This window comes from Diabrotica undecimpunctata, chromosome 8, assembly GCF_040954645.1.
Source record: "Diabrotica undecimpunctata isolate CICGRU chromosome 8, icDiaUnde3, whole genome shotgun sequence".
NCBI lineage: Eukaryota > Metazoa > Arthropoda > Insecta > Coleoptera > Chrysomelidae > Diabrotica > Diabrotica undecimpunctata.
In genome coordinates this window covers 2,762,201-2,788,778 of record NC_092810.1, presented here as the reverse complement: position 1 = coordinate 2,788,778, position 26,578 = coordinate 2,762,201, and the positions used below count along the sequence as shown (strand labels likewise).

At 30.8% G+C, this 26,578-nt stretch overlaps 5 protein-coding genes across 9 annotated transcripts in view; 3 read left to right on the top strand and 2 right to left on the bottom strand.

Annotated features, from left to right (window-relative positions):
- The first annotated feature begins 434 nt into the window (after positions 1 to 434).
- Positions 435 to 3,967, top strand: LOC140449176 (small ribosomal subunit protein mS39). Its single transcript, XM_072542326.1, has 8 exons — positions 435 to 587; positions 645 to 883; positions 944 to 1,292; positions 1,420 to 1,853; positions 2,396 to 2,615; positions 2,669 to 3,016; positions 3,076 to 3,262; positions 3,655 to 3,967. The coding sequence occupies exons 1-8, from the start codon at positions 559 to 561 to the stop codon at positions 3,808 to 3,810; spliced, it is 1,962 nt and encodes a 653-aa protein (XP_072398427.1). The 5' UTR covers positions 435 to 558; the 3' UTR covers positions 3,811 to 3,967.
- Positions 3,968 to 4,379: 412 nt separating this feature from the next.
- On the bottom strand, positions 4,380 to 5,706 carry LOC140449178 (nucleoporin Nup43-like). The gene is made up of 4 exons (XM_072542328.1): positions 5,416 to 5,706; positions 5,108 to 5,360; positions 4,842 to 5,057; positions 4,380 to 4,789 (listed from the first exon to the last, which is right to left on the bottom strand). Exons 1-4 carry the CDS (start codon positions 5,635 to 5,637, stop codon positions 4,428 to 4,430), a joined length of 1,053 nt encoding a protein of 350 aa, XP_072398429.1. The 5' UTR covers positions 5,638 to 5,706; the 3' UTR covers positions 4,380 to 4,427.
- Positions 5,707 to 5,828: 122 nt separating this feature from the next.
- On the top strand, positions 5,829 to 9,752 carry Su(fu) (suppressor of fused domain protein). The gene is made up of 8 exons (XM_072542327.1): positions 5,829 to 6,152; positions 6,235 to 6,327; positions 6,383 to 6,561; positions 6,623 to 6,851; positions 7,061 to 7,296; positions 7,584 to 7,689; positions 7,765 to 7,951; positions 8,187 to 9,752. The coding sequence occupies exons 1-8, from the start codon at positions 6,004 to 6,006 to the stop codon at positions 8,280 to 8,282; spliced, it is 1,275 nt and encodes a 424-aa protein (XP_072398428.1). The 5' UTR covers positions 5,829 to 6,003; the 3' UTR covers positions 8,283 to 9,752.
- Positions 9,753 to 10,913: 1,161 nt separating this feature from the next.
- Positions 10,914 to 13,816, top strand: waw (Translation factor waclaw). The gene is made up of 9 exons (XM_072542325.1): positions 10,914 to 11,061; positions 11,116 to 11,437; positions 11,497 to 11,715; positions 11,764 to 12,032; positions 12,097 to 12,336; positions 12,395 to 12,642; positions 12,795 to 13,027; positions 13,109 to 13,321; positions 13,386 to 13,816. Exons 1-9 carry the CDS (start codon positions 10,985 to 10,987, stop codon positions 13,509 to 13,511), a joined length of 1,947 nt encoding a protein of 648 aa, XP_072398426.1. The 5' UTR covers positions 10,914 to 10,984; the 3' UTR covers positions 13,512 to 13,816.
- A 2,826-nt stretch (positions 13,817 to 16,642) lies between these two features.
- Positions 16,643 to 26,578, bottom strand: part of Dmtn (transmembrane and coiled-coil domain 2 protein Dmtn) — an 87,603-nt gene continuing 77,667 nt past the window's right edge. For all 5 annotated transcript variants that reach the window (XM_072542333.1, XM_072542331.1, XM_072542332.1 and 2 more), the window contains 4 exons: positions 23,107 to 23,251; positions 22,414 to 22,590; positions 22,085 to 22,266; positions 16,643 to 22,027 (listed from right to left, as the gene is read on the bottom strand). In XM_072542333.1, coding sequence (XP_072398434.1) covers positions 21,898 to 22,027; positions 22,085 to 22,266; positions 22,414 to 22,590; positions 23,107 to 23,251 — 634 coding nt within the window. In that variant the 3' untranslated portion in view covers positions 16,643 to 21,897. The remainder of the gene's footprint in view (positions 22,028 to 22,084; positions 22,267 to 22,413; positions 22,591 to 23,106; positions 23,252 to 26,578) is intronic.

The following is a 26,578-nucleotide window of genomic DNA, read 5'->3' as shown; positions in this document are numbered from 1 at the left end:
TAAGAATATAAACTATAATTTAAAGGTTTTTTTTTCATCTTCGTTAACAAATTAGCCAGTTGTACTGATCATCTAAATAAGTATTCATTGTTCGCTTATGCCCGTTCTTAGCATAAATTCCTACTTTATATAATAAATTACATTTAATTAATTAACTAAAGCAGCATTAAAATAAGACGCACTCTAGCTAGTTTATTGGAAAGCCAAATAAAACTCAATTTACATCCCAGCCCAACCAGAAACTATAAAATTTAAAAGAAAACTGAAGTAATAAAGATACGGCCATAAATTCATTTTATTATTACGTATAACGACTATTGCAACTTTTATTGCACGTAAAATACAGGCAGCCATATAAAATATAAATCTATATTATATTCCTTGAATATTCCAGATCACTTAAAAATACTTGCCCGTTGCGTATTGTTAGTTGCCTATCTAGCGGCACATACCATAATATTCAAGAATATTAGAAAAAAGAAGAAATATGTGTAATTTTTTATATTATTTAAAAAGCAGTTAAAAACAAAACGAAAAAATTATTTATCATCTTGCAAAATGAACCTGTCAGCTGTATGTTTTAGAAGGTAAGTTTCATTTAGTTATATAAACAGAAAACAGTATCTCAAAATGTCTGTTTTTAGGACTCCAGTCGTAAATTCCTCGTTAAAGACATGGGTACGAGGTTTCAGTAGTAGCAACGCTGAAGAAAAAATCGAAATTCCTAACAGGATACCTAGAGGTCCAACAGACATACTCAGAGCATTGGAGAGTACAATTAGTAGAGACCCCACTGCGTCTCACTATAAGTACCACGATGACCCATTCTTAATTCCTAAGTCGAATGTGAGTAAAAGAACCTTTGCAATGGCCCAAGAAGCAGGTAAGATACCCAACTTCTTTAAATATGATAAACAATTACATAAAACGGTATTTGTTTTAGGTCGTAAGGCAGCTCACTGGATAAGAAAAGAGCATGCAGATCTTTTCAATCATCTTGAAGCTGATCCTATTGTACCTTCGTTTTTGCCAAAACTAGTATACACTGAAGATAGCAAAGTAACAGAAGATGATTTAAAGAAAGTTATTCAAGATATCCAAATCTTGGATGCACAGTTAGTTTATCAGTTGTTGAAGAAACAAGGAGTGGCAATATCGCCTGAAACACAGCAAAGTCTGTTAGAATTAGTGTGTTATTTCAACAGTGATGATACATTGCCTGAAGAATTTATTGAAGAGAGATGGTTTAAACAGAGTTCTAATCAGAAGGAGAGACAAAGGAAGACTTGGAAGTGAGTAAAATTTGTTTATAAATTTCTACAAACTGTTAATTCATATATTATTAATGTAAAGATAAATATTTGACTGTAATATTATGATCTAATATTGAGAATTGTTGGTTAAGTAATTGTATTTTAGTGATGGAAGTTTTGCAGAGGAACTATTCCAAAGTATAGAAAACCCAACAGCTGAATCATACTCTGCTATGATCCAAGGTATGTCCAAGTACTTTCAAGTTGACAGAGCTTGGAAACTGTTTGAAGAAGCCCAACAGAAGGGCCTCATTCTTTCCACAAACACCTATAACTCCCTTCTGAAAGTAGCCAATTTTCTCAAAGAGAGTTTTGAAATGAGGTGGACTTTCATAGTTAATCTTTTGGCTGATATGAACAGAGCAGGCGTCAAGCCAAATTTGGGCACCATGAATGCTGTTTTGCACTCTCTGAGTACCATGGGTAGAGGAAAAGGTGTCAGGGAGTATGCCTTGCAAATTTTAGCTGAGTTTAGGGGATTTGGTGTTGAACCATCTTTAGGAACTTGGTATTATGTGCTGATTACATATTGCAAAGAAAGTAAGTATTTATATCAACTGTTATTTTTCTTGCTTCATTCTTTCCACATTACATCGTAAAGATAAATAAATTTGTTGTTTATTTGTTCTTGTGTTTTTTTAAGTTTAATTTAGTTAAAATTATAAAGTTAGGGGAGGTTTAATAAGGTTTGCTTAGGGTTGGAATTATAGGACTGGAAAATAAAAGACTTTTTAATTTAAATTATTTATTTTTACAAAAATATACAAAAATTTATTAAAATTACATAATAATATTAAGTATAATTATTTCATTTTTAAAGGCCATCACTAGAAAGATCATGCAGGTAGACACTTTCTAGTTTTTATAGGGAAAATAGAAATTTTGTAGTTGTCTGTATCATTTTATAGATTTCTGATAATAAAATTTTTAATTAATAAAAAATTTAACTAAGGGATAATAGAAAAAGATATGAGAGTCTTGTTAGCCACAATATCAAGCAATCATTTCAAAATTTATATGTCTCCAAGCCATATTACTTTTCTCTATATTTAGACATTAAATTAATTCGCAGTATGATTTAGGAGGACCTATTAGCACCGTTCTTCATGATATAATGCCCCACATTGAAAATAAAGCCCATAAAATAAAAGACCAGAGTGATACCTACTTCTTCGTCACAGCCATGGACATATGTAGGAATCATTTGAAGGATGTGGAGCTGGCTAAAAGAGTAGATAAGTTGCTGCACTTTGGATCCAACTATGACCTTATAGGAGACTCTTACAAAGAGTCTATATACTAGTAAGTCATTTTTACTGTATATATCTGCAAGTTTGACACATTTTTAATTTCAGCCGTCACTATTTTGTGCTTCTTGCCACTAGCATACCGTTAGAAGAATTCATGACTACCACATACGAAATCCTAGTACCTAATATTTATGTGCCAGAACCGGGCGTTATGGCAGAGGTCCTCAAACAAGTCGAACTGAACGGTGCCATAGAATACATACCCAAATTGTGGTCTGATATGACAGTATTTGACCAAGTCGAACAAGAAAAATTAATTCAGTCGATTACAGGTATTATGGTCAGCAATGTACCTGACAAAAGTTCTAGTTTGAATGAGAACTTTGCTAACATCGCATGGGATATTCATACTAGGGTCGAAAATCAGAATATTAACAAGGTTAACAAGCTAAGGTAAGGTAATATTGCACTATTTATTTACTATATTTTTCATTTAATTGTCATTTTCACAGTTTGACTGGAAACCTTCTTGGAAGGATACTGTTGCTCATCTTAAGAAACAACGATTTCGAAAAGGCCTGCATCATAATGGATAAACTAGATAAGGATCATCAAAGTATCGCTGGTGTACCAGAAATTGAGGCTTTAGAATGCTTTATTGATAGCTGTATTGAGAGGAAAGCGCCATCTAGAGCCATCGTAAGTACACTAAGATTACTTTGTTTAGTTAATAAATAACCTTCAATCAATAAATCTGTGTAGTGACAAAAATTTACTAAAATTCCACAAGTTTTTCAGTATGAGTAAAGAAATTGGAAGTAAACTGTGGAGTACCTATGTTACATTTTCATATATATGTTATGTTGAATATATCCCACATTACTCAATAAATGCCAATCCTGGCAAATAGATTGCATCACTGATAACAACGCATTGTGTGATTTAGAAATATCAATAACCTATAAATGTCACATGTTAACATTTTAACACATTAGGACTATTAGTTTTCAAGTTATAGTCATTTAATTGAAGATACTTTTGCTATATTCAATTTTACACATGGTCTTTCACTCAATTTTTTTATTTTCAAGGCATGTATCCAGTATTGTGCTGATAGTGGATTCCAGGAAGCCGGTATATTTGCTGCGAAGCTTAACGAGAAACTAACACTTGATGAATCACATCTGAACAGTCTATCGAGGATCGTAGGTGATGTGAACCTAGCAAAAGTCTCGGACCAAAGTTGAGGATGATGTTTTATGTCGAGCAGTTGATTTTCTGACTTTATTATGTTTAAATCAACACTGCAACGAACATAAGAGTTTGGAGTAGTGTGGAAGTATATTATTTTTAAGAAAGGAAATGTATAGTATGTTAAGTTTTGTAAATAAAAGATTAAATCTTCGTTTCCTCTTTACTTATACCTTAACTTTTGCCTTTATATGGTCTGATTATAAAACTCAAACAATTTTTGCAATAAGAATTGTAACTATATGAGTTATTATTATATAAACTGAAATTTTTGGAGTAATTACATAATGTTGCTCAAAATCTACTTCAAAAGATATTATTTGTAAACTGATAGACCGAGAAAGGTGAATATTATCCAGTAGTATATTTATATTAATAGGCCAACAAACTCCTCATATAATGTGCAGAATTTGTCTAAAAATATATAGAAAGACATCTTAGAAATATGTTTATCAAAATAAAAAATGCCCAAGTAATTTTTTTGCTCTGCTTTAATAAGAACATTGTATAATTTAATCAAAAGCATCCAATAATGAGCTTAGTAGTCAAATTCACATAAAAAACATTGAGACCAAAGAGCTTTATTATAAAAAGTCATACAAAAATAAACAAATTACAAATTAACACCATTAATAAGATAAATAGCTTCATTATCACACCCACATATGACCTTATTTCTATTGAGATCTAACGAATTAATAGGCTTGCCAAGAGTGGGCATAAGAGTGAAGACATCCAACTTGTTTTTTACATTATCAGGTGCCAGCCATACATTAGCCTCAGCAGTATCTAACAAAAGTGAAGGAACTGCAGCTGCTTTTGTAGTCCAATGCCAAATTTCTCCAGAGCTTGAGCAAGTAAAGAGTTGATCTGGGCATTCAGGATTGAATTTTATCTCTGATACTGCACCTTCGTGTGCATTCAGTACATTTACTGGATAGGTGTTATGACGTAAGTCCCATGTGGTTAATGAACCTGAAAGATAATCTATTAAGAACATGTTCAATCTATTTCACGAGTTTCTTACCTAAATCATCACCAGTGATCACCAAATGTCTTTGTGTAGGATGAAAAGTAAGACAAGTAGGTGTCACTTGCTCCCCACTGATCATAAAAGTACTATTAGGCTTGCCATCCGTGCTTCTTAAGTCCCAAATTTTCATCTGGCCCCTCAAGTTGCTGGTTAATACTTCATTATGTTTTAAAAATATTACACAGTGAATAGAGCAGCTATCGGCATTATCTACAATATTTCCATTTAATAAAAGAAACAAATTCGTCATAAGTTATTACCAATTTTCCTTACAACCTTTGGAGACTTAGCATTCAACAAATTAATAGTTCCATCTTCTCCAACTGTGACAACATCGTTTTCATATGTAGTTAAAGAAGTGCAGGGACTTTGGTCACCATTTTTAAACTCATGTATCTTACTCCAACTAACTTCATTCTTTAATTGTGTACTTTCTGTGTAGGAAGGTATAATCTTCTTGAGATGTGCAGATCCACTAGACGAAGATGTTACAAAGTAATCAGCATTCAAAAACTAAAAATGAAGAGTGTTCAATAACATATTTATCAGAATTTATATTCAAATGTACCTCTATTTCAGTAACGTCTCCACAATAAGGCTCATTGAATACTAAGAAGGGGTATATATCATCTTCTTCAATGTTTTCACAAAAATCCCACAATTTAATATTATTTTGAACATTATCTACACTTCCTGTGACGAAAAAGTGACAATTATTAAATTCGTCAGGCCTCCAACGAATCTTATTAATCTTTTCAGATACAAAAGTACCGTGTAAACTGTGAGACATTATTAATTTTAAAAATTATATGGACATCAACGAACTTAACCTAAAAAACCAAATGTTGTTTGCCGTTTCCGTGTTAAACTTCACTTCAGTCAAGTTTGACAGACTGTTCAGAATAATTACTAGGTTAAAGACCAGTAATTTTTTTGATGTTTGTTTTGTATTGTTAGTTGTCTATTGTTAAATATTTTATTTTATCTAGGTGAATAGTTTATTTATTTCCTTTTGTAGAGCAGCTTATACATGGAATATATTTATTACGTTTCTTTGAAACTTTTATTTACAATGGACGTCTAAAAGTAATTTTCAGTTAAATTGAAACGATCTAAAACTAAAAGGAAATAGGCTAAAAATAGGACACATTCAACAATGGATGAAGCTAGTGGACTTCCTCATGGACCCCCAATGAATATACTTCCTCCAACCCCAGCAGGGTTGGAAAGTTTGTATTCACTGTGTAGAAAAATATATCCTGATCAGGTTAACCCTTTACAAGTTACAGCATTACTAAAATTTTGGTATGTACATTTAAATATTGCTTTATTGCGAATTCATGTAATATTTTCAATGTATAAGTTGAAAGATCTGATTATTTTGTAGGTTGGGTGGTCCTGATCCTCTTGATTATATTTCTATGTATGCTAACCCTGGAATACCACATGAAAATATACCTCCACATTGGCATTATATTAGGTAAGCAGTTTTAAGAGACAATATTTGTAATATTTCAGTAATAACCTCTTTTTAGTTTTGGTTTATCAGATTTGCATGGCGATGGAAGAGTCCATGATGTCACTGGACCAGAAAGTCTGTCTGGATTTGGCTTCGAATTAACATTTAGACTGAGAAGAGAGCCTGAGGAGACAGCACCGCCAACTTGGCCTGCAACATTAATGCAGTCTTTGGCTAAATATGTTTTTCAGTCAGGTAACATAAAAATTGTCTATTTTATAGGTAGGAAAGTTTGTAACTTAAAATTATCACTCAGGTAATTCTCTGTGCTCTGGTGATCATGTTTCTTGGCATTGTGCCCTGGACAACAGCGAATCGAGGATACAACATATGTTAATGACAACAGATCTACAATTGAAGACAGCACATACTCCATTTGGAACTGTGGACTTTGTTCAGATAGTAGGAATATGTGCTGAGGAATTGAAGGCAGCTCAACAGTGGAATGGAGCTGGTATTTTAGATATGATTACAAGGATACCTTCGTAAGTCTTTAATACAATAATTTATATAATTGCCATAATTAACCTGTAGTTAACAAAGATTGAGTAATTTTGGATGTATTTGTATAAATTTTTTGTATCAAAAGTCGATCAATTCCCTGTAAAGGAATTTCTAGCATCTTACCTACTTTTTTTACTCAGTTCCACATAAAGTCCGTACTGAAATATATTCAATGGGATTTTATTTTTAGAGCTGGAGGTACTTGGCATATAACAGATATGAGAAGAGGAGAAAGCATATTTGAACTTGATATGAATGCTCATGAAGAAGTGGAAAGAGGATTTGAGTTAGAAGGATCAAATTTGAGTGGAGTCAGTGCTAGATGTTCATGGAATGAACAAGATTCTTCTAAGCTGGATATTGGCCATTTAAAAGATCCAAATGATGAGCTAAATGATGACCTAAGGATGAAATCTGTCTTACAAGGTGAGTTTTGGAAATTCAATGATTGTACTTATTATTTAAAAACCTCTAGTTATATTTGACTAATATCTTTAACTCTTTATTGGTAATGTATGAAAGACATACAAAAATTAAAATGTTGTCTTAAAATTGACATTTTCATTCCGTGGGAGCTTTCTGAATAAAAAATGTATAAAGCTGTACTTAAAATGTGTCTTAAAATATACACTTTCCTTCTGTATGAGCTTTTATAATAATGTTTTGATATCAAGTTGACAGAAAATACTAAATTGAGATTTTCCCTGATTTAGGCCGCTGTGTTGGTGAATCAGCTGAACTGATCAATGTCAGAAAATTGGAAGGGGTACATTTGGTGTTCAATTTGGAAGCTGGAAGCCTGCTACCTTTAGCAATTAGGTGAGTATATACCCAATACACAAGATTATTGTGCTGAATCTAATGTTTATATTATTTAAAATAATTTCTTTATAGGGGCAGAGTTAAACATGGTAGGCATTTTACATTCAAATCAATATTGGGTGAGACAGCTGTCACTCTTGTAGCAGATTCTGTAACAGGAACTTTGGTTGATTCTGAGAACCATTACGTCTCACAAGGATCTTGGTTACAAGTATTGATACCTGACGATTTAGCCCAAGATATGGCAGTCACCTTTCAGGTAAATAAAAGAAACAAGATATGAGTTATTAGAGTCTTCATTTTTTTGTTTTGTCGATGATAATAGCTAAAATTATATGTTGCATATTCAAATTCTAAAAATTAGTATTTTCTTACTTTTGAGCATTAGTAACTGATTGTATACCATAATTGTACAGTTTTACAAAGATAATGTGTGTTAAAACGTTGAAATCGTAACATTGATCATTCTTTGGTTAATTTTTGTGCATTTTTAGGTACTGGCAAACCCAGAAGCTTTATCGTTACCGAAAACTTTTTCCTGGCCAGATCGAAGACTCTCCATAACTATAGTCTCTGATAAGTTACAATAAACCATTTTTATTTGTTGATATTTCCCACTTTACCAGACATTGACTTTGACTACAATGTAAAAAATACACTGTAGCAAAAACTACAATATATCTTCCACAATTAGAGACTGATTGGTATATTTAGTAGTCTCGATATTGTTGGTAGTATATACATTACAAAGAATTGCAATATTTTTCTAATAAGGTTGTAGGTTAAGTTTTGTTTTTATAAAAGTGTAATTTTTATACCAAGTTATAACTCCAGGATGACAATAAACTAGATGTTTGTTAATTATACTGGGTGATACATTTTTAAATGTACATTTTTACTAACTTCTGTATTAAAAACTAGTTTTGTCTAATCCATGTCTTCCCTATACTATTTTTCTCTTTTATTTTGATGGTATTGATGCCCAAGGTGGCGCGGTCGGTCGGATTTAATAAGAGGCTCTTTGCAAACAGCCTACTTTGTAAAGAGACAACTAGTACAGGCATTTATTCAACTCACACTATACAAAACACAAAAGGACTATACCCAAGAGATCCTGGTAAGAGCAAGCTGTTATATAGACCTTAGACTGAGACATTTAGTAGTTGTAATCTACAAAGAGACAAAAAATAAAAAATCAATGTTGGATACATGATATTGATGTACATTTTTGTCACTTTGTAAGTGGGGCATGCCCTGATATATCATTTGTGAGGAAAACAATATGTATTTGTAGACCTAAGTGTTTTTTCCAAAATTATTATATTTATTTTAAAATTGAAGCTCTCTAAATAGTTCATGTAACACATTTTTATAGAATTACTCGATTTTTTATGATTTTGTAACCTTAGATGGCATAATTAGGTCTAGGTTGTGTATAGAAAGGTAAGAGGTCATATGAGAATGCAGAAAAGTCAGTTACAATCATTGTTGGAAGTCCAATTTTCTAGTTCATACATCAAAGTGAGATAGTAGAAGGTTTAGAATTGAAATAAAACTGTAATATCAGTATTAAATGTCAAAAAAAACATTAAGGCCCAAGTATAGCTACTTGACAGCACCTGCAATCCATGTATAAGAAGCAATTTTATACTGTAACTCAAATGTTATAATCTTCATTAACGATTTAATGTGTTATATGAATTATAATTATAATGTATTTAATTTTTATACTAATTTTACACAAGAAACTACCTTCTAGGCCGGAATGCTCATTAATATTGTATAAATTATATAAAAAAAATAGTGATTGAGACTAAACAAAGTAAAATTTCTGCATAATATTAACTATATCTTTCAATTAGTCCATTCGTTAAATATCATGCAATGTCAAATGCCTTTTTATAATCCAAAAAAGTTGTTTAACTATGAATACATGGCAGCTAATTCACGGCTTATGATGGGTAGTTCTCAGTATGAATTCCATTTATTTATATAATATTTATACTATTTAAATGATGTGCCTTATATTTATATACATATATAATAAAAATTCAAAATGATGTTTCAAAGTTTTTTATTTAAAATATAAATACAATACATTTTCCTTTCCTCCTGTCAATACAATTTTCAATAGTGATGTGGAAATTAATAATTTTCATTTGCAAAAAAATCTTTAAAAATAAATTTTTGTTGTTTATGTGTTTACATGATAAAAATTGACTATTTTGCATCAGGATATCAGAAAGAAGAGATAGATATTGGACCGCAGATGATCCACAAAAATTAAAAACTTAACTTTTCATTTACTAAAAATTGTACAATATGCATCATGGCGGCCCCACATTTCGCTATTTGTTATACTGCTTCGCTGTACTCGTCCAAATATTTGTTATTCGTCAGCCAGTAACAAATACACTATTCCACACTTGTGGCGGTGAACCAAGCATGTCAAATATTTGCGTCATGCGTGTTTTTGTAGAACCTAAATGAACGTAACGAATTGATGGTCGCTACAGGTTATTTTTACTTAAATGCAGTTTACTAATACTTGTTGTGTAAACACAATGCAAGGCTGCATCTGGTATAAATCCAGAAATCTGAGATTGCAATCACCGTTGCGAGGAAGTGTCCACAGTCGACACATACATTTTTGTTATTGGTGTAAGGTGTGTCAAAAAACCGACAAATAGACGAATAGGTGTATTTTCTATCCGGGTATTTGCTTATGCGTGCGAATAAGTAAATATTAAAGAGTATCTTTATCTTTAATCAGCAATATTATATTAATAGGTATCTTACACGCATGTCAAGTATTTTTCAAATAAATCTTTGTTCTGTGATTACTAGCACTAAAGGCTATTTTACCAGCAGTGTTTAAGTGTGTCTTACACGCGTGTCAATTATTTCTCACAACATATATGTTCTGTGATTACTGACACTAAAGGAAAGCTTACACGTACTTCAAAATAGTGTCATACGCATGTCAATTATTTATGTTTTGTGATTACCAACGCTAAAGGGTATCTTACAAGTTCGTCAATTATTTCTGACCAAATCTTTGTTCCAAGAGTACCAACAAAAGTATTTAGACGTCGTTCAAAAGCAGTGATATGGGAAAAAGTTCAAAAGGGTGTCTTACACGTATCTCAATTATTTCCCCCAAACAATTTATAGTTCTGTGAATATAAGTATTAAGGGACATCTTACACTCCTGTCAATTATTTGTAAATTTTGTATGTTCTATGATTATAAAAGAGAAAAAGAATTTAACCACTGAATATTTTTATTTGAAATGTCTAGAAATATTACATTACATTTAATGTTAAAATATAATCAATTCAGATTCACCTATTGTAATAAACACAAACTGTCAGTATAAAATACTCTAAAAATTCATATTTACTTAATCTTTTTCCGTTTTAGGCTTCCAATATTTCATCCCAGCAGACGAAAATATTCCCATTCTACAGAAGTGAACTTTGCTGAAATACCTTTAGATCGAATAAGAAACTTTAGTATAATTGCCCATGTCGATCATGGAAAGAGTACGTTAGCAGACAGACTTCTTGAACTAACTGGTACTATTACAAGTGGACAAAATCAAATTTTAGATAAGTTACAGGTAGAAAGAGAACGTGGTATCACAGTGAAAGCCCAAACGGCATCTTTGTTATATAAATATAAAGGAGAAGACTATTTATTGAATTTAATAGATACTCCTGGACATGTAGATTTCTCAAATGAGGTATTGACACTTTGTTTTTAGTAATTTCTCATGATAGTTTAATTGTTGATAAATTTTAGGTTTCTAGATCACTTTCAGCTTGCCAGGGAGTAATTCTATTAGTAGATGCCAATGATGGTGTTCAAGCACAGACTGTAGCAAATTTTTATCTTGCTTTCATGAATGAATTGGTTATAATACCTGTTTTGAACAAAATAGATTTAAAAAATGCAAATCCTGAAAGAGTCTGTCAACAATTACATACTCTGTTTGATATCAATCCCAAAGATGTACTCAAAGTATGTTAATAGTGAAATATAGAATAAAAATACTGAATTAATTTATAGATTTCAGCAAAACTAGGACTTGGCATTAATGATGTACTACAAAGGATAGTCACAAAAGTTCCTTGCCCAAATGTAAATAGATCATCACCATTGAGGGCTCTTCTATTCGATTGTGATTATGATAGGTATAGAGGTGCTCTTAACTTAATCTACCTTCAAGATGGATGTGTTTCTGTGGGAGATTCCATAGCCACTTTTTACAATAAAAAGGAATATGAGGTTAAATCACTTTCTGTTCTTAGACCTGATGAAGTTCCTGTACAAAAGTTGTAAGTACATTCCAAAATATATAAAGTATGATTCAATTGAGTGATTAATGATAATATTTTTTAGAGTTGCAGGTCAAATAGGCCTTTTAGGATGCAACATGAGATCCACAAAAGAAGCACACATTGGAGATACAATATATCATAGTGGTGACGAAATAGAACCATTAAAGGGCTTCAGGCCATCTCGTCCTATGGTATTTGCTGGAATTTACCCAATGGATCAGTCACAACATATCAATTTAAGAAGTGCTATTGATAAATTAACTTTAAATGATTCGGCTGTTAGTGTAGAGTTAGATACAAGGTAATAGAATTCCACTAATTGGTTTTATTTGTCAATACATACATGTTTTTCTTTTAAGTCCAGCTTTGGGTCAAGGTTGGAGACTGGGGTTTCTAGGGCTGTTGCATTTGGAAGTGTTCACTCAAAGACTGACACAGGAATATGACGCTGAACCCATAATCACAGCCCCATCTGTTACTTACAAAATCAAATTAAAACCTACCAAGCAAAATATAAAAGATGGATCAGATGTGATTTTTATTAATAATCCAGCCCATTTTCCAGACCATCTTAAAATAGAGGAAACTTTTGAGCCTATGATTATTGGTAAGTTGTTTTACATTAAAAACATTGAATAATACAATATCTTTGCAATTCAATAATAAAATATGTTTCTTTTTATTCAGACATATGAGTGCTTGAATAAATATTTACTACGAAGTAAATATTTTTATTTAATGATAATTAATTCAATTTAGGAACGATAATAACCCCAGACAAGTACTTGGGACCTGTCATATCACTGTGTATGGAACGCAGGGGGATTCAGAGGTCTGCAAATAATATAGACAATGAAAGAGTGATATTACAATATGAACTACCACTTTGTGAAGTTGTTATAGACTTCCATGATACTTTGAAGACCATTTCTTCAGGATATGCCAGCTTTGACTATGAGGATAATGGATACCAAAGCAGTAATTTAGTTAAGGTACCTAATTAGTGTTTTTTAATTTTTTTTGGTGTATGTTTAGAAAATTTAGAATTATCAGTTGGCAATAATTGTTTTTAGTTGGCAATACTATTGAATGGAACTCTGGTGGACGAATTAAGCAACATAGTTCATGTAACAAAGGCCAAAACCATAGGACGACAGATGGTACTGAAATTAAAAGACATTATTCCTAGGCAGTTAATACATATAGCAATCCAAGCTAGTGTAAATGGTAAAGTGATGGCAAGGGAGAACATTAAGGCTTATAGAAAAGATGTCACTGCTAAACTTGTAAGACTTCAAGTTTTTTATTTACATATTTTTGTTTTAAACACTTTTCCGTTCTTCTTTTCAGTACGGTGGTGATATTACCAGAAGGATGAAACTTTTAGCCCAACAAGCAGCAGGCAAGAAGAAAATGAGGATGGTTGCCAATATATCCCTTCCAAGAGAAACTTTTATTGATGTGTTAAGGAAATAATAGCTTAAATTAATTACTAAATTTATTAGACAGTTGGGACTGTGATTAGTGAACAGAGTACAGCATCAGGACAGCGTAAATGGTAAAGTGATCACAAGGAACACCACCAAGCCTCAAAGGGAAGATGTTATGTACTGCAAAACTAATTTTTTTTATCCAGTTGTCTTCGTTTTTAGTAAAAACGTTTAAGCTGGTGGTAATGTTTTTCAAAAAATTAAGTTATTAACCCAAGAAACAGTCAACTAGAAGAAAATAAAATGAATAATTGTTAAATGATATTTTTAAATAAATGTTTAATTACTTTACTAAGTATCTTATAATCATCTGTACTACTTCCAAATGCAGCAAACCTAGAAACCGAAGTCTCCAACCTTGGACCAAAGCTTAACTTAACAGAAAAACATGCTTGCATTAACAAACAAAACCAATTAATAGAATTTTATAGTGTTTACACTAATAAGAGAATCATTTAAAGTTCTTAAATTTGTGTGTTATGGCTAATTCATTGGGTATATTCTAGCAAACACCATAGGATGAGATGACCTGAAGCCTTTTTATGGTTATATTTCTTCACCAAGGTGTGCTTCTTTCATGGATCTCATGTTGCAACTAGAAAAGGCCTATTAACTAAACAAATCATTAAACACTCCATTGAACATATTTTGGAATGTACTGGAACTTCATCAGGTCTAAGAACAGAAAGTGAGTTAACTTCAGACCATTTTTTATTGTAAAAAGGAGCTATGGAATCACAGAAATGCAGTCAAGATAGATTAAATTAAGGGCAACTTATACAATCGAATAGAAGATCACTAAATGATAATGATATTTTCACATACTTTTGTTATAATTCTTTGTAGTATATCATCAATGTCAATACCCAGTTTTGCTGAAATCTATACATTAATTCAATATTTTTACCTTATATTCTACTATTAACTTACCATTGAGTACATCTTTGGGATCAATATCAAAAAAAGATTGCAACAGACTTTCAGGATTTGCATTTTAAATCTACTTTGAATCAAAACAGGTAGGTTTGCTACAGGCTGCACTTGGATACCATCATTGGCATGTAGTAGAAGAATTACTCTCTGGCAAGCTGAAAGTGATCTAGAAACCTAAAATTTATCAATAGTTAAACTATAATGACAAACTATTAAAAACAAATTGTCAATACATCATTTGAGAAATCTATAAGGAATATAGACGCCATAATAGAGTCAATATTGCAAAGTTTACTTTGAAATGAAATATTGGAAGCCTAAAACGGAAAGAAATCAGGTACAATTTGAATTTTTATACTGACAGTTTAGGTTTATTATAACAGGTGATTCTAAATTTATTGTATATTAATATTAAATATAATGCAATAATAAAGAATATAGCGCATATTATATGCGTCCCTATTATTTGGTAATTATGTCTTCCGATATTTTAAATAGAAACTGTTAAATTCTGATTCTTCTATCATCACAGAACACGAGTAAGAATTGACAGTCGTGTAAGACGCACTTTAATATTTGCTTCAAGGTAAGCAATCAAATCTATGTTCTGTGATTACTAACACTAACGGAGCATCTTATACGTACTTAAAAGGGTAATTTACTACTTGAGAAAATAGTGCCACAACAATACTTAAAAGGGTGTCTCACACGCATGTCAATTCGTTATATTATGTGAATATCAACGTTAAAAAGGGCGTCTCACACGCATGTCAATTAGTTATGTTCTGTGAATACCAACGTTAAAACGCATCTTACACATGGCTTCAAAGTGCATCAATGTCGTTATAAAGGATGTCTTACACGTGTCAATTATTTTTCAGATCAAATATATGTTCCATGATTATCAACTCTAAGCGCTTACAGGCTACACTATAGACATATTAATGTAATTTATACGTCTATGCTTTACATCAATAATAAATTCATAAAGTAGCTTCAAGGCCAAATTTAACATTAAATTTCGGCGTTATTGATTACAGAAATAAATTGATGAAACCAGTAATATGAAAGAAAGCTCTCTTCATCACTGGATAAAATAGAACATACCCTATTTTTCTTATTTATTGGACTTAAGTTGAATGTCACCTACCTGTGTAGATTTGACGCGAAGTAGGGCCAATGTTTACTTTTTTTTTATTGATCTTTGCATCTGCGTGTGGCAAGTAGTAGTTTTTAACTATATTTTTTATTTTAGAGTTAAAAAAAGAGTTGTGAAAAAAAAGTAAGTTTATTATCATATCATAAAAAGACGCAGAAAATAAGATTGCATTTTTTTTTTAGGAAAAACATATAATTTCGAGGGAGAAAACACTAGTTTTATTAAAAAATCGTTTCTTTTTCTATTTTTTACGTCTATTTACTGAAATATTAATTATGCTTGTTAATAAAAGATTATAAAAGTATTGCATCTTTTTCTTTAGTTGGTCTGGTCTAGTCTTAGATTTAAGTAAATGTTTTCATTATCTTGGAAAGTTTTACAATGAATTCTAGATATGTAACAGAACTTTTTGTGTATGTACAGATTAAATTAAACAAAATTAAGCTAGCTGCCTTTTATTTTACCTTTGATACCCCTGTACCCGTGTTTAGGATGCCCTTCTAACCTTCTTCCGACCGGTCTATTTAGCATGATTATCTTACCAGGATCACTGTCATTCATTCACCAAAAAGTCTATAGAGTTTGAAACTATATCGCTTTCTCCACAGATCCTGTTCGTTAACTACGCCATATATAGTCCTCAGTACTTTTCTTTCAAAGATTCGTAGTAACTTTTCATCTTGAGTCGTCATTGCTCATGTTTCCGACCTGTAGGTGAGCACTTTGCGCATTATTGTTTATAAAGTTTGCGCTTTGTAGCTCTTGACATATTTCTCGTTCTTAGTTCAGGGCCTAAGCCAAAATAACAGCAGTTAGCCACGCATATACATTGTTGGTTGTATAACCAGCAAGTTACTATTTGTATTTCACGCCCGCGTGGCATTATTGGTTGCCTAACTAGTAGGTTAACTATTATGTAGTTTTATAAAGTAATTCAGCACTTCATCTTCTTTTAAGAAACCTGAAGATCTTGACCTGTACCTTTTCCATTTCCTGTCCAAAAAAATATACAAAAACAACAACCATAGGTAATAAATATCAATTTAATTGATCTAATAAAATATATTGGTATAAAAGTAAACGACATTTGAAATATATTGGCCATATATGAAAATCTCTGGGTGTGTTTTCGCCAATATGACAAAAAAATCGATAATCACAAACATGAAAAAATCCTGTACCAAAAATTCTTCTACACATATTATAAATCTTGAGTTGCCGTTTAATTAAAAACAAATAGTCTAAAAAATCGTCGGTGTACCGAGTTTTTGAGCAGGAAATGATCGGCTACAAAAAGAAACAAAAATGTACAAAAAAAAATAGTTAACTACATGTTCTAACGATGCACTAAACGATACTTTTGAACTACTTTTTTGCGTTTTTCATTGAAAATCTCTTGACGATGGAGGAGATCATAGATCTGTACAATTTTATATTACAAGACATACAAAAAAACAGTTCAATAGACATTTTATAACAGTTAATACATCGTCTGAACATAATATTGGAAAGGAAAGTCATTTTTGATCATAAAAGTGCACAATTCTTTTTTTTTTCTATTTTTAATTGACAAAAAGTGGACTTATAGCATAAAGTCTACATTAAAAAGTACATTTACAATATGATTCTTCCCTACCAATAAGAAACATATAGAAATGTGCACTAAAATTTGTTTTATTCAAGTATTAGATGAGCTACTTACATTTTTAAGTCTTTAATGGGTGTATTTGGATATTACTGGACTTCAGAATAATGAAAAACACAGTTGGTCCTTCGAAACCAATGGCCAACATGTAAAAGGGCTTATTTCAGTGATAAGCTCTTCACTGAGTTGGATAATTAAGACATAAACGCCTTGTTTGTGTTGATTTTATTATGAAATCAATTTCTTGTAATTTTTGTTTCGTTGTAGACGACCAAAAAATTCAGAAAACATTCGAGAATGACGTTGATATATAAATAAGTCAAATATTGTCATCCCAAAACCCGGAACACTAAAAAAGTAACCGATTGATGTGCAAATTCGAACACGTTTTGATATCTACACCTTTATGCTCTTTATTGCCAAGAATAAACTCACTTGAAACGTGTTGATCGACTAGAAAGTTGGTAGATTTATTTTGGACTATATAAACAAAGTTTTTTCTGGTGAATGGTGAACTTTATAATTGGTGAACTTTTTTTAGAAATTTTCTAGTAATCGTAGAATTATTTTGTTCTCAAAAAATTTCTAGTTTTCCACTATTGGAAGAAAAGTTATGTATTTTCGATGTACTTCACAAATGTGAAGTTTATAAATAAACATTGTATAATTTATAATAGGTTAATAGATTTTAAAGTACTTTTGCTGCTTGATTTGACATTATTTTTAATTTTTGTCCATAAAAAGAAATATTTGAGTTTAAATGGATAAATATAGGAATGGTGAACATTATAAATGGTGAATGGGTCTTTAAAGTTTTAAGGTAGATTTATATGTCCCAAGATAAATGATTTTGTTTGATTTTCTCATTATTTGTAATTTTCACCTATAAAAAGAAATATTTTTGTTTGAAATAGATGAATTGAGAAATGGTGAACGTTATAAATGGTGAATTTCATGTCTTTAATAATTTAAAACAGTTTTATAAGTCCCCAAACACGTGGTTTTGCATGATTTTCTCATTATTTTCTGTTTTTGTCTATAAAAAGAGGTGTATTATCTTCAAATAGATAAATTTAGAAATGGTGAACGTTATAAATGGTGAATTTCATGTCTGTACAGTTCTAAAGTAGGTTTATATGTCCAAAAAGAAGTGATTTTGCTTGATTTTCTCATTATTTGCAATTTTCACCTATAAAAGGAAATATTTTTGTTTGAAATAGATGAATTGAGAAATGGTGAACGTTATAAATGGTGAATTTCATGTCTTTAATAATTTAAAACAGTTTTATAAGTCCCCAAACAGGTAGTTTTGCATGATTTTCTCATTATTTTCTGTTTTCGTCTATAAAAAGAGGTGTATTATCTTCAAATAGATAAATTTAAAAATGGTGAACGTTATAAATGGCGAATTTCGTGTCCCTATAGTTATAAAGTAGGTTTATATGTCCCAAAATAAGTGACCTTGCTTGATTTTCTCATTATTTGTAATTTTCACCTATAAAAAAATATTTTTGTTTGAAATAGATGAATTGAGAAATGGTGAACGTTATAAATGGTGAATTTCATGTCTTTAATAATTTAAAACAGTTTTATAAGTCCCCAAACACGTGGTTTTGCATGATTTTCTCATTATTTTCTGTTTTCGTCTATAAAAAGATGTGTATTATCTTCAAATAGATAAATTTAGAAATGGTGAACGTTATAAATGGTGAATTTCATGTCTGAACAGTTTTAAAGTAGGTTTATATGTCCCAAAACAAGTGATTTTGCTTGATTTTCTCATTATTTGTAATTTTCACCTATAAAAAGAAATATTTTTGTTTGAAATACATGAATTGAGAAATGGTGAACGTTATAAATGGTGAATTTCATGTCTTTAATAATTTAAAACAGTTTTATAAGTCCCCAACCAGGTGGTTTTGCATGATTTTCTCATTGTTTTCTGTTTTCGTCTATAAAAAGATGTGTATTATCTTCAAATAGATGAATTTAGAAATGGTGAACGTTATAAATGGTGAATTTCATATTTGTACAGATTTAAAGTAGGTTTATATGTCCCAAAACAAGTGATTTTGCTTGATTTTCTCATTATTTGTAATTTTCACCTATAAAAAGAAATATTTTTGTTTGAAATAGATGAATTGAGAAATGGTGAACGTTATAAATGGTGAATTTCATGTCTTTAATAATTTAAAACGGTTTTATAAGTCCCCAACCAGGTGGTTTTGCATGATTTTCTCATTATTTTCTGTTTTCGTCTATAAAAAGATGTGTATTATCTTCAAATAGATAAATTTAGAAATGGTGAACGTTATAAATGGTGAATTTCATGTCTGTACAGTTCTAAAGTAGGTTTATATGTCCAAAAAGAAGTGATTTTGCTTGATTTTCTCATTATTTGCAATTTTCACCTATAAAAGGAAATATTTTTGTTTGAAATAGATGAATGGTGAACGTTATAAATGGTGAATTTCATGTCTTTAATAATTTAAAACAGTTTTATAAGTCCCCAACCAGGTGGTTTTGTATGATTTTCTCATTGTTTTCTGTTTTCGTCTATAGATAAATTTAGAAATGGTGAACGTTATAAATGGTGAATTTCATGTCTGTACAGTTCTAAAGTAGGTTTATATGTCCAAAAAGAAGTGATTTTGCTTGATTTTCTCATTATTTGCAATTTTCACCTATAAAAGGAAATATTTTTGTTTGAAATAGATGAATTGAGAAATGGTGAACGTTATAAATGGTGAATTTCATGTCTTTAATAATTTAAAACAGTTTTATAAGTCCCCAACCAGGTGGTTTTGTATGATTTTCTCATTGTTTTCTGTTTTCGTCTATAGATAAATTTAGAAATGGTGAACGTTATAAATGGTGAATTTCATGTCTGTACAGTTCTAAAGTAGGTTTATATGTCCAAAAAGAAGTGATTTTGCTTGATTTTCTCATTATTTGCAATTTTCACCTATAAAAGGAAATATTTTTGTTTGAAATAGATGAATTGAGAAATGGTGAACGTTATAAATGGTGAATTTCATGTCTTTAATAATTTAAAACAGTTTTATAAGTCCCCAACCAGGTGGTTTTGTATGATTTTCTCATTGTTTTCTGTTTTCGTCTATAAAAATATGTGTATTATCTTCAAATAGATGAATTTAGAAATGGTGAACGTTATAAATGGCGAATTTCATATCTGTACAGATTTAAAGTAGGTTTATATGTCCCAAAACAAGTGGTTTTGCATGATTTTCTCATTATTTTCTGTTTTCGTCTATAAAAAGAGGTGTACTATCTTCAAATAGATGAATTTAGAAATGGTGAACGTTATAAATGGTGAATTTCATGTCTTTAATAATTTAAAACAGTTTTATAAGTCCCCAAACAGGTGGTTTTGCATGATTTTCTCATTATTTTCTGTTTTCGTCTATAAAAAGGGGTGTATTATCTTCAAATAGATAAATTTAGAAATGGTGAACGTTATAAATGGTGAATTTCATGTCTTTAATAATTTACAGTTTTATAAGTCCCCAAACACGTGGTTTTGCATGATTTTCTCATTATTTTTGGTTTTCGTCTATAAAAAGAGGTGTATTATCTTCAAATAGATAAATTTAGAAATGGTGAACGTTATAAATGGTGAATTTCATGTCTTTAATAATTTAAAACAGTTTTATAAGTCCCCAAACACGTGGTTTTGCATGATTTTCTCATTATTTTCTGTTTTCGTCTATAAAAAGAGGTGTATTATCTTCAAATAGATGAATTGAGAAATGGTGAACGTTATAAATGGTGAATTTCATGTCTTTAATAATTTAAAACAGTTTTATAAGTCCCCAAACACGTGGTTTTGCATGATTTTCTCATTATTTTCTGTTTTCGTCTATAAAAAGAGGTGTATTATCTTCAAATAGATCAATTTAGAAATGGTAAACGTTATAAATGGTGAATTTCATGTCTTTTAATAATTTAAAACAGTTTTATAAGTCCCCAAACACGTGGTTTTGCATGATTTTCTCATTATTTTCTGTTTTCGTCTATAAAAAGAGGTGTATTATCTTCAAATAGATGAATTTAGAAATGGTGAACGTTATAAATGGTGAATTTCGTGTCCGTATAGTTTTAAAGTAGGTTTATATGTCCCAAAACACCTAATTTTGCTTGATTTTCTCATTTTTTGTAATATTCGTTACACCCCAGCTTTATTCTTGTATCACACAATCTCCGAATATGCACAACAATCTACCACCCGATAAAATACTCATTTTTTCAGGTAAAATAATTTGCTAAAAGACCGTCCAATAATTACGTGAGACGCTAATGTTACTTTTTCACTCCCCACTTCTTTCTTGGTGAAATAAATACAGAACCCACCTCCACTACAAACAGATTAAGTTACAAAAACTATCTCTTTCAGTGTTTATTAAAGATTCTTTTCATTTTTGAACAGAATTAAATGGGGTCGTCCAGACCCCGCCCTCTCACGTAATTATCGGACGCCCCTGAGTGAGGAACTGGACTGGACGTCGCAACACCGTCTTAGCTCGACGAATTATAATTTTTTTGTTGATTTTCCTAAAAAACAAGTAACGGCTCGGCATTTAGCGGCGTCAAAACGGCGCCAGGCGGTGGCTACAACTACGGGGCCGGATCTAGGGTATCTTTGAGGCGGCGCATCATGTGCGATCCGATGTCCCTCACCTCCGGCCACTGCCGCAATACAAAAGCTATTCCTATTACTAGTACAACCGTCGAGAGAATTCTTAACCTAAAACAAAAAAAAATGTTAATATTGATCTTTATATCTGGATACCAAAGCACTGACCTTGTACGAAGAAAGGGCATAATAATGCCGGCTCCTGTGGCGACTAATAATAACACCACTTGAAGTACTGTGAGCAAAACATTGATGAGTTTGACGACTAGTGCTCTGGCATTGGAATTGTCGAGACCTTCCAAGGTAACGTACTGCTGTTGCTGGAGGGCTTGATGTTCCATCTTTTGGATCTACAAAATCACAAAACAAACCTATATTCACAAAGATAACTAAGATTAAAGGTTCAAGGATATATATTGAGAAATATATAATCGGCTCGAAGGACCAATGTACAAAGCGACCTACTTATCTTAAGAAAAAATAATATTAATGCTTACTTTGGTTTGGCAATGCTCCAGCATCTCATGTATATCTCTGAGTCGTTCCTCGCTTTGATATTGCACTTTCTCCTCCATATCAGCCATCGCCTGCTTCAGGTTCTCCACTTCGTTTTGATGGAGCTCCGTCAGATCGTTGATTTGCTCTTCTAGCCTTTCACTTTTGAACCTCTCCTCCTAACAACGTCAAAAAAAATATATTACCGAGTTAAATCCAATTGAATTAATAAAAAACTTCTCTTATATATAAAAGGATGTCGATTTATTGATTATACAGGGATGAGTGCCTTAAGAACAGGCAAAATAACGCAAATATAGAAAACATAATACGTTGTGAAATAAAACGAAAAGAAACTAGTAGAGGTGGGAAATTTACATTACATTAGGACTTTCGATAGTTTCCCCCCTTTACACGTTAGCTTATGAGCTAGTTGACTTCAGTCCGAATATTATATTCGGAGAAAGTAAAAACTGATCGAAGGAAATAAAGCAAATGTAACTAAAAACAGTTATAAATCGATTGAAGTTAACACAATAGTACTCAATTGGTTATATAGATGCTTACCAAAGATGTTTTTGATAGATCACGTACTTAATATTGAGGTTTTGATAACATTGGTCAACGAAGCTTTTTATGTAAATCAAATTTTATCTTAATATAGTCAACGCTAAGTAGTTTTTTCACGAGCTTACCTGTAGAGAGGAGTTGAGGTCGTGTATCTCTTGCTGTAACGACTTAATAATATCAAAACTTTCTCTAAAATTGTCTAATTGTTCTTGCACTAATCTAATTTTCTTATTTACATCAGTATATTTGTCATGACCCTCTCTAGCGTACCTGAAAACCCAAAAAAACACTCTCAAAAACGTCTTAGAAAAAAAAATGTAAGAATAAGTATATGAGTACGAGCCCCTTCCCCATATCAGTTGGCCCACCTATGGAATTTGCAGTTTAAGTCGATTACCATAAACAAATTATACTCTGTATGGTTTTATAAGTTCCCATATTAATTAATAAGGCATTTTTATTAATATTTATTAAAAACATTACCCTCGTGGTTTTCTATTTATTTTTAACAATGAAAAATTCAATAAACCCTGTCTATGCATTCACTTATGTCAACGTACGTTGATTTTTTCATATTTACGTTAAATCCAGAGGTAGCTATGGAAAAATGACATCAAAAAAATGATATTGATAGTTAATGTCAAATGTATTTTGTAGTATTGTAAAGCTTTTTGCCGTTTGTGGATTGTACAATGGGCCGAGGTAAAGTTATCGATGAGAAAATTTGATCAATCATTATTAGATTTTTTAATTCTGAAAAATCCAATTCGGAAATCGCGAATATGTTGCAATGTCACGCTATAGTGTAAGAAATATAGTCAGAAGATACGTAAGATAGAAATGTACGAAAATGTAAAATAACCGATTAAAAATAAAGAGAATGTAACTCAGTGGTAAACTTTCACATTTTTTTTTGTATATACATAATTAGGAAATTCCAAAATTTACGCTGCGCTTTTATTTTTGTTCTCTAAAATTTAATTTTCTTATCAATCTAACGTTGAGCCAACTGATATGGGAAGGAGGTCGTATAACATGAGGAACGAAGCACAGATCGTTTCAATATTCTGATTACGTTTAGACAAAAACAAATATCACAAAAACCATGGACGTATAAACACAGATGGACTCAGTTATTTACATAAAAAGGTGAAGCCAAAATTATTTGACTAGGTCACATTCTCAGCACCTTCAAATGTTGTCACATTTTTTTTATTAAAATATCTTATTCACGTATCGCTGAAAATATTACTATATTTATTTTATACTCTACAGGTGCTATCAAACCAAAATAATTATTTATTACTTATATTAATATATTTAGTTGTAATTAAAACATCAAATGTGCACATAGTGTGCATATCATTTAATAATAGCGTATAACAGATATCAACCAATTATTTTATATGTAGAAGCACTGAAACCTATTTATTAATGGCAACGGTGTTTACATTTCTCTGTCTTATGGCTCTACGTCAAACTTCAAATGCTGTTCCATGTCATGTCCATGTTTTGTTTACTTTTTACCCAAAATGAGGAAAAGTTGTTTTTCGATATTTTGGCTGTATTTTAAGTGATATTTGTAAATAGTGAAATAAACAAATTATAATAATGGTGCTACAGTTTTGCATTTGCAAAAAAAACGAAATATTTACATCCCAATGTCTCATTTAATTTGTAAGTACTGTTTGTTTACATTATTTAAGATGAGGAACTGAGGAAGCCTGTGTGTTTACATTTTAAAATATGTCTTTCATAGGCGTACCATTGGGTTTATTCATATTAATTAATGTATTGAACAAGACATTTTTAAATTGTAAGTAGACATCATCTGATTAAAAAGATCTATTTAGTATCTTTTTAATTTAATATTTCTCATGAATTAACAATAAATTAGTGAAATGAATAAAACTCATTTATTTTTCTATGTAGGTTTCCAAATAATATTGATTAATGATGAAACTTACTCTAAACTTCAACAGAGAAAACAGTATAAAAAAACCTTTCAAAAGCATCCTTTTTGGTTATTTAAACTTGTAAGGAAGCTGAAAAATATTTCAGATTTTTTAAATAAAACTATAAATATCTACAACAGACTAGTTAAAAACCTTATGAAAATTTTGATTAATAAAACCATACAAAATGTCCCAAAATCAATCTATGAGCATTTTGGTGACCATGTGTATGATGAAGATGCAATCGATGGTCACTCTATGCAACTTTTAAAATTGGTTCTTGAGAAATATTTTAAAATTGGAATTCATCATGAAACGAGGACTACTTTAGATGCTAACACCGTGCGCATAAGAAGCGTTCTTACTAAGACTGTTTTATTTCGCAATCAATAAAAATTTATTTCTATACCAACGTCTTCTATTATGTCTATTTACCATTTTTACTTTAATATTTCTGTTCGGTAAATAGCTTTCCAATAATTTATACATTTTCACGCCTACTTTTTAATAAGTAGGTATATTTGCAAATAATTTTATGTCAAATGCCAGCAAGAGCTTTGGAATGATCAATAAATAATTTTGTAGCAGAAACCCTTACTACGAGGAATCTATTCGTATTGTATTAAAACAAATTTGTCACAATTTGAAAAAATATGTTTTAACACATTATCAATAAATATAGGTATGTACTTAAAGTTGACAAATGTATATTTTTTAATTGTTTTTTTATCGTAGGATTATTTGATACCTATTAAAAAATTAACTTGAGCTCAACTATATTTTATTGTATTAATTTTAAAGCAAATAAAATTGTATTTTATTTTTTCTATAAAAACGTGTTTTATACATTATTACTACTTCCAATTATTAACTTCTGAATAATTATCCCCGCGAGTAAAAATTCAAGCACGCTTATGCTCATTGAGGAAGTATCACAGTCTATCGATACCCGTTTTACTCCCCTCTTGTCCAGGAATATCGAAGCTTTAAAACAGTGTGTGTTTAAGGTATCTTATTGCTGGGTCCATCTATGTTTATACGTCCATGACAAAAACCATTGCAATTATGCCTATATTTAAAATATGACTTCGAGAAGGAATTTGTCTTTATACTTTTTCGAAAAAATTGTACTCGGTGTAAATTAAGACCACAACAATCACAATCGGCTAAAAAAAAGCTGCTACAAATATAGATATATAAAGATATAATTATGAGGAATTTTTAAATAAAAATATGTTAATTGAATAGATATTTCAATTCATATGTGAATAGATGAGAAGAATGATAATTGACAGGTGACACACATGATAGGTGATATATGACACCTGACATACGACACATTTCCCTCTATGGCACACCGCAATGTGTGACTCTAATTGTTTCTTTCATCTTATGATTAGTTAACCTTTGTGTCTGTTCATTTATACTTTTATCATGTATCGTAAGTAAATATGAAAACATTAACTGAAAATAAAAAAATAAAAACATAATTTAAAGAGAAATAAGAGAATGGTTAAAAGCAACTTTTTTTTTTTCGTACCAACAATATATTCGGTCAAAAACTATTAAATAGTGCTCAGTTTATTGATCCGGACAAAGCCTAATGTGAAGTATTTATAACGATAACTTTGAGGGAGTGGAA

Excerpts from the sequence above, each read along its gene's own strand:
- LOC140449176 (XM_072542326.1), top strand. The coding sequence starts at position 559 with ATGAACCTGTCAGCTGTATGTTTTAGAAG. Across the intron at positions 588-644 it reads TCAGCTGTATGTTTTAGAAG|GACTCCAGTCGTAAATTCCT; the intron begins GTAAGTTTCATT and ends GTCTGTTTTTAG. Across the intron at positions 1,293-1,419 it reads AGACAAAGGAAGACTTGGAA|TGATGGAAGTTTTGCAGAGG; the intron begins GTGAGTAAAATT and ends ATTGTATTTTAG.
- waw (XM_072542325.1), top strand. The coding sequence starts at position 10,985 with ATGTCTAGAAATATTACATTACATTTAATGTTAAAATATAATCAATTC. Across the intron at positions 12,337-12,394 it reads AGTGTAGAGTTAGATACAAG|TCCAGCTTTGGGTCAAGGTT; the intron begins GTAATAGAATTC and ends TTTTCTTTTAAG. Across the intron at positions 13,322-13,385 it reads AAGATGTCACTGCTAAACTT|TACGGTGGTGATATTACCAG; the intron begins GTAAGACTTCAA and ends TCTTCTTTTCAG.
- LOC140449178 (XM_072542328.1), bottom strand. The coding sequence starts at position 5,637 with ATGTCTCACAGTTTACACGGTACTTTTGTATCTGAAAAGATTAATAAG. Across the intron at positions 5,361-5,415 it reads GAGACGTTACTGAAATAGAG|TTTTTGAATGCTGATTACTT; the intron begins GTACATTTGAAT and ends CTTCATTTTTAG. Across the intron at positions 4,790-4,841 it reads GATCACTGGTGATGATTTAG|GTTCATTAACCACATGGGAC; the intron begins GTAAGAAACTCG and ends ATTATCTTTCAG.